The following is a 7,500-nucleotide window of genomic DNA, read 5'->3' on the forward strand; positions in this document are numbered from 1 at the left end:
CAAAGTAATTGCTATTCTCCCACATAATTCTAGAACCAACTCACTTCTGCTCTCCCACACACCCCTAGAACCAACTCATTTTTACTCTCTCATACAGCCCTTGGACAAACTCCTTTTTACTCTTTCACACAGGGCTAGGACCAACTCATTATTATGTTCCCACACAATCCTAGGACCAATTCATTTCTATTCTCCCACACAATCCTGGGACCAACTCATTTCTGCTCTCCCACAAAATTCTTTGACCAACTCTTTCTACTCTCCACATAGCCCTAGGTTACACAAATTTCTGTTTTCTTGCACAACCCTGGGACCTACTCATTTCTACTCTCCCGAACAGCCCTGGGACCTACTCATTTTTACTTTACCACATAGTTCTGTGACCAACTCATTTTTACTCCCACAAAGTTCTTTGACCAACTCATTTCTACTCTCCCACATAACACGAGGACAATGTCATTTTTAGTCTCGCACGCAGCCCCAGGACCAACTCATTTCTGCTCTCCCACAGTTCTTGACCAACTCATTTCTACTCTCCCACATAGCCCGAGGACAAAGTAATTTCTACTCTCTTGCACAGTCATAGGACAAATTCATTTCTAATCTCCCACTCAGCCTTAGGACCAACTCATTTTTGGTATCCCACGCAGCCCTAGGATCAACTCAATTCTGCTCTCCCCCACAGTTCTTTGACCAACTCATTTCTACTCCCCCACACAGCCATAGGACAAATTCATTTCTGATCTCCCACATAGCCTTAGGACCAACTCATTTCTAGTATCCCACGCAGCCCTAGGACCAACTCATTTCTGCTCTCCCACACAGTTCTCTGACCAACTCATTTCTACTGCCCACACAGCCATAGTACAAGTTCAGCCTTAGAACCAACTCATTTATAGTCTCCCATGCAGCCTTAGGATAGGGCAAACTGATTTATAACTTCCCACATACTTCATTGATCAACTCATTTCATCTCTCCCACACAGTTCTTTACCAACTCATTTCTACTCTCCCACATAGCCCTTAGATAAACGCATTTCTTTCTCACACAGACCTAGGACAAACCCATTTTTACTCTCACACAGTTCTTTGACAAACCCATTTCTATTCTCCTAGACAGCCATAAGACAAACACTTTCAGTGAACACTCTTCCACTCTTTAACACAGCCCTAGAACCAACCCATTTGTACTCTTCCACACAGCTTTGGGACAAACTTTTATTTTCCCACACAGATATTTCTACTCTCCTGGACACCACAGGATGAACACAGCCCTGGATCAACCTTATTTATACTCTCCCACACAGTTCTTTACCAATTCATTTATACTGTCCCTCACAGCCCTATACCAACTCATTTCTATTCTCCCACAAAACCATAGGACCAAGTCATTTCTACTCTCCCACACAGCCCTAGTACCAACTCATTTTTACTCCCCCGCGCAGCCCTAGGACCAAGTCGTTTTTGCTCTTCCCATGTAGTCTTTGACACTGGAAGGGCCAACCCCTCCACTGCCATACATCTGTCACGACAGTACAATCGTTCTTTTCCCTTCGCAGTTACGAACATTCCTCTTTCACTTTGGTCGCTAGAAGTGCTACGACATTATGTTTTACCTCATTTTTAATCTAATAAAATATGTTTTATCAACTTGCTTTGTACAACACGCACGTTACATCCTTGGAGACGGAAAGAGAGAAATGGGGAAATAAGAAAAAAATGACGACATTGACGCCATATATATGCAGTACATACATACATACATACATACATATATATATATATATATATATATATATATATATATATATATATATATATATATATATATATATATATATATATATGTGTGTGTTTGTGTGTGGAGAGAGAGAGAGAGAGAGAGAGAGAGAGAGAGAGAGAGAGAGAGAGAGAGAGAGAGAGAGATTATATAAGTCTGATAATGCAATATTTTAAATTTGTATTTGGTATAAAATATGTATCATCTCTTTAAATATAAATATTAAAATATAAAAAAACTTGAAGGATTTTGTTTTTAATTTCCTGTTTATTCCAATAAATGATACTTGCCATCCCATTATGTCCATTTAATAACGTTTTTCTTATGTGGAGTTATTCACGGCGTTTTGTGGTCTATCGTTAATCTTGCTAGGAAATATACAGTAAAGTAGGCATATTTGGCCTCTTTCATGAAATTACAGGTGTACCATACTAACAATGGATGTAAATTTTAAGTTATATCGTAGTGTCTTTTGTTATGGGGTAAATTTATTCTTATTATCAATAATAGTTGTCCAATTCTTCTTCACGCAGGGGGTTAACTACTGCACTCCAATTGTTCAGTGGCTACTTTCCTCTTGTTAAGGGTAGAAAAGACTCTTTAACTATGGTAAGCAGCTCTTCTAGGAGAGGGGCACTCCAAAATCAAAGCATTGTTCTCTAGTCTTGGGTAGTGCCAGAGCCTTTGTACCATGGTCTTCAACTGTCTTGGGTTAGAGATCTTTTGCTTGAGGGTACACTCAGGCACACTATTCTATCTAATTTCTCTTCTTGTTTTGTTAAAGTTTTTATAGTTTATATAGGAAATATTTATTCTAATGTTACTGTTCTTAAAATATTTTATTTTTCCTTTTTTCCTTTCCTCACTGGGCTATTTTCACTGTTGGGGCCCCTGGGCTTATAGCATTTTGCTTTTCCAACTAGGGGTGTAGCTTAGCAAGTAAATAAATAATAAATATGTAATTTAGAAAAAGAAATGTCTGTTAGTACGTGCTAAGTACCACAACGAATATGACTCTGAACAGACGTAAGCACTTATAATGTGACGAGGAGATTAATGGGCGAGCTCATTTTGGGAGTCTTCTGAGGGAAAAAAAGACATGAAGTGAGAAGAGCATGTCTTTCTTATTCAAGTCGCTACACAAGAGGTTAAAATTTCCCTCCCCCCCCCCCTCTCTCTCTCTCTCTCTCTCTCTCTGAGGCATAATGTAATCATGATTCGTGCACTTTCAAGACTAAGCATGTTTATCCGCCCATATATATATATATATATATATATATATATATATATATATATATATATATATATATATATATATATATATATATATATATACACACTTGGGGTTTGATACCAGTTCCTTCATTTAGTATACCCTATATCAATATATTTAGATTCTTTCTTTATTAAAGCATTCTTGTCTATCTGTTGCCCCTTCAAACTATACGTATCCAACTCACATATATACAGTAGTATTACAAATCATTCACTCTATAATTTATTATCATGTATTATTCCAAGATACTAACCGAGCCGTGTATGTTGCATATTAATAAACTGTGTGTTAATATAAGTATTACTAATAAAACCAAAATTTTTGTCTAGATGTCATTCACTCTGTTTTCTAGCGCTAAAATAGAAATGTGTTTTGATTTTATATTTTACTTCACCGCTCATGATATTACAGGTTGGATAGATTTTCATTATATTACATAAAAAAAATGTGTATTTCTAATCTGATCAGGAAAGTACAGTAGGTCCAATTGACAAATTTATTTTTAGAACATTTTCTTACCTTCGTATATCATTTTCTATATTTCGATACAATGCTGGAATAGACTTTCTTTTGGAGAGAAAATAATTTTTGTTCGATCTAAAGCTCCCATTTAAATGAAAAGTCTCCGGTAACCTTTCTCCACCTCACGCTCTTCGTTTGTTTGTGTCCGCTTTAAGCTTGTACAATGTTAAGGCAAAAGAAACGGTTTTAATTCTTGGGCAGTTTTGGTACTTTTATGTCTGTGGTAAAATCATTTATCCAAATCAAGCTACAACTAATTATTCTTGAATGTTTATCTCTTTTTTGATAATATATAAATTCATATCACATAAACCGGCATGACTCAATGTCGGCTCTAAACATCCACCCTAGCGAGGTGAACAAAGACACCGGGGAAGAGTTGCTAATCACCCAATTTAGAAAAAATATTTTCAGCATGGAAAGAGAGGTATGTGTGACTGCTTTGTTATCAGATACACCGATTTTCCTATTCTTTTATGTTTCCAGTTGATATAATATCAAGAAATGTGTTACTTTCATTTAGAAAAGACAGAAGGTTAAACTAATAGACATGAAGCATGCTACTGCCTTTAAGGGTTGCGCATGCGCATATGAAACTGGGGGGAATTTCATATGTTCAACGTTACGATTCATTTTGTATCGTTATCCCTTTGTTGCAAATAGCTTATGACAGCATTAACTCAAGCATCATGTATTGTCAAAAACCGTGTATCAATCTGTAGTGGTTCAATAAGCCTTTATGATTCTAAAACTATATGGAAATTTATTTATACTTATAGAGAAGTAGCCATACCGGTGACCAGGTATAGCGTATGTGAATGAAAGTCTTCGGTAAAATTCTCGTGAAAGTGGCAATGATTGGTTGCATGAAATAGCTCGTGCTGCTCTCGGCAGGCTCAGTCAACGCTCACAAGTCGAAGAAGCTTTATACAAGACTAAAGCTAACCCGGTACTGACAGAGACCGAGTTCTAAGAGGAATTGAAGGCGTTAGACTTTGTTGTGAAATATTCAATAAACATGGCTCATCTGAAGGTGCTCACCCCCTCACCATCCACAACTTTGAGTGATCTCTTGGGACCACTTCCTACTGAAGAAGGTAAGAAATTTTCATGTAATTTAGTTTTAGATAAATTGATGCGAGTTGTCAAACTCAGAACTGTTTTAGTTGTGAACTATTGTAATTTAGGGTAGAATATTTACGGGTGGTGTTACTTTAAGTAAGACTTTACCAGTGAATTTAGTGTTAAGATCTTTAGAAATTTAATTTAGTGGAAGGTTTATTGTATTATTAATTGGGAAATTTATAGTTATACATGGTTACGTATCATGCTGAAGGTAAGAAAAAAATATCAAGTATTCAGAAGTGTTTAAGATTAACTTTCGTAGTCATGGCTATGTGCCCTTATGTTCACTCATAGTTATTTACTCGCTTATTCTGCTTAGGCCTAATAGAATCTAATATAAAAGTAATAGAATATCCCCCAAACTAGCTTTTAGTTTACGTTATAAAATGTTCAGTACATTTCCGTTGATTTATGTTAATGTTGTGAAACAAATACTTCAATTTGCCTGCCCATGTTTCTAGGCTAAAAGTCCTTAAGCTTCCTTAAATGCTCCAGCGCAGGACATCGGTTTTTTCTAACACGTCCATTTTATCATAAGCTAAGTAATAAGAGTTTAGATTAATTGTATCATTTTGAATAAAGTGTGGCATTCTTTACAAATCCTTAACATGTAAATTGAATTAAATTTTATTTTAAATAAATGATATTAGTAATTTGTTGACAATCCCCTGCCATGCTGCAGAGGATTGGCAAAAGACTCCTAATGCATGAAGTAAAATTGATTTCATCAAGCATTTCTCATTGGTTATTGAAGCAACATTTAGGGTATGGTAGAAATATGCGTTAAGATTGTCGCTTTTGATAGGCGAAGGTTTTCTTTTAAGAGATATAATTTTTGTGACGGGGAGGGGTGGAGGTGGTAACAGAAGGCCGATGGGGAGGGAGGGAGGGTGGGAATCGGTAGAAAGTATGCTGTTGCTAGGCGGTCGCCCCTGTGGTTTGCGTCCCGTGCCTCCCCTCCCACCAGCCTCACTCACCCATGAATGTGGGAAGTGGTCCCCCACGGGGAACTAGAAGGGAAGAAAAATGAAGGGGGGTTGGGGAACAGCTTGCCGGAGGAGGGGAAAAAACTTGATACACGGTTGCTTTGTGTATCATTGGGGTGAATTGGGACGGTGAGTTGTCCATCGGTTTGATGACAATGTTTGTTAGTTAGTCATGAGAAGTCTAAATATTGGACTTAATCTTAGTAATTAGGCCATCCAGACTGGATAAAGTTCTTTATTTTAAAATGTTCCGGTGTCTTAAAATACGGTTAATGAATATTTAGGCTTTTTAATTTTGTTTCGAAGATATTTAATGTTTTTCTTGCTCCGTTTACAGACTTAACTGAAACGTCTTTGGAAGACCCAACCGAAGTCCTCACTCGAGCTTTCCTCAGAAGAAGAGTGGAGGAGGAGGTTAGAACCAATACTCAAAACAATATTTTGCTCCCACCTCATCTACTAGATCAAGTAGCTGATCACGTCATATTCTTCGCAAAGGACGAACCTTGTGGTCTAAGGTGAGTTGATTATCAATCTTGTTATATGTTCATATATGTATTTTTTTTTTAATTAAATAGTCAAGCTGGGTGATAAGGTACTATACTCTTGAGTTTTCAACATCTTAACATTATTATTTAATTCATTTTTCAATGTTAACATTTTTCTTTTTTTATTCAACAGAGGATGCGTTCTTACGGTAATATGGGACGATGGCGAAAACGGCCAGCAGCAGTTAGCACAAGTCAAAGCCGACGCCACCACCCCAACTACACACCTATTGGGTTTAACGCTTAGACCAGATCCTGCCTCCTGGTATACGAAAATGGCCAGAATTTTTAGGTAAATATTAATTCATTTGTGCAAGACTGTATTAAACAGAGTAATATATTGGTTTTGTGCTGGGATAAATTTTCTAATGTTTCCATCATTTTATCCATAATATTAATGTTTTTCAATAAAAATTACATTATTTTTTTTCATTATTTTTCAGGTCACTGGGAAAAAGGCGAATGGTCGTATCAGCCCAATATGATCTCACCAAAAGAAGGTTATATAGCTTCGAGGAGTAAAACTCCGCCATATGAGGGAAAAGAAATAATGTAGGAGCTGCGATGCAAAGGAACAGACTACGGGATGATACTAACTTGGAAAGGCATCCATCCACCCCACCCCCCAATCAGAGAAGATTACAGTAAATATTTAGATATGCTGTCTTTCTGAGAAACCCAGTTCTTCCCTCCCTGGTTTCGGATCATCCGTCTCCTAACACTGTCGACTTTTCGAAGTTCTAAGTATTTTACAGGTTTTGTTCCTGTTGAGTAATGTACAAGTATATAACACAGTATCAACAATTAATTGTTCTCGAAGTAATCGTAGCTATAAAAACTAGCCATCTGTCATCTTCCATTATATTAGGTTCAGTCATTTGATTGTAGGTGTTAATTTCTCAGTTATTCATCCGAATAGCATCATCTGTCATTCAAGTTCTCATTTTATATATTTTTTTCCCTTTTTTGCGTGTCTAGCGGGCCTAGTTTGTAAGAGGGTAATACAACGGTTATTTTGTTATAATCTTTAAAACCCATTTTAAGTCATACTGGAGATAGCTATAATTATCAATTTTATTATCGACTATATTCTATTACATCTAAGTTATTCATATGTGCGCCTGCCTGTTTCAATTTTGAAGAAAGTGGAAGTGGTCCGCTCTACAGGATTGACCTATTTGCCCTTCAGTGCATGGGGGTTTTACTCGTCCAAGAGTCTATAGAAGTAGGGGCTTATTTGACCTGAAAGGAAGCTACATCGAT

The 7,500-nt window shown here is 36.8% G+C and overlaps 1 protein-coding gene across 1 annotated transcript in view; it reads left to right on the forward strand.

The window, feature by feature from the left end:
• The first annotated feature begins 4,451 nt into the window (after nt 1-4,451).
• The window catches only part of LOC137654592 (protein scylla-like), a 4,017-nt gene continuing 968 nt past the window's right edge, over nt 4,452-7,500 (forward strand). The window contains exons 1-4 of the mRNA XM_068388363.1: nt 4,452-4,675; nt 6,027-6,207; nt 6,371-6,529; nt 6,681-7,500. The exon at nt 6,681-7,500 is cut by the window's right edge and continues 968 nt beyond it. Of these exons, the coding sequence (XP_068244464.1) occupies nt 4,597-4,675; nt 6,027-6,207; nt 6,371-6,529; nt 6,681-6,759 (498 nt within the window). The 5' untranslated portion in view covers nt 4,452-4,596 and the 3' untranslated portion in view covers nt 6,760-7,500. The remainder of the gene's footprint in view (nt 4,676-6,026; nt 6,208-6,370; nt 6,530-6,680) is intronic.

The sequence above is a fragment of the Palaemon carinicauda genome, chromosome 1 (genome assembly GCF_036898095.1).
Source record: "Palaemon carinicauda isolate YSFRI2023 chromosome 1, ASM3689809v2, whole genome shotgun sequence".
Lineage (NCBI taxonomy): Eukaryota > Metazoa > Arthropoda > Malacostraca > Decapoda > Palaemonidae > Palaemon > Palaemon carinicauda.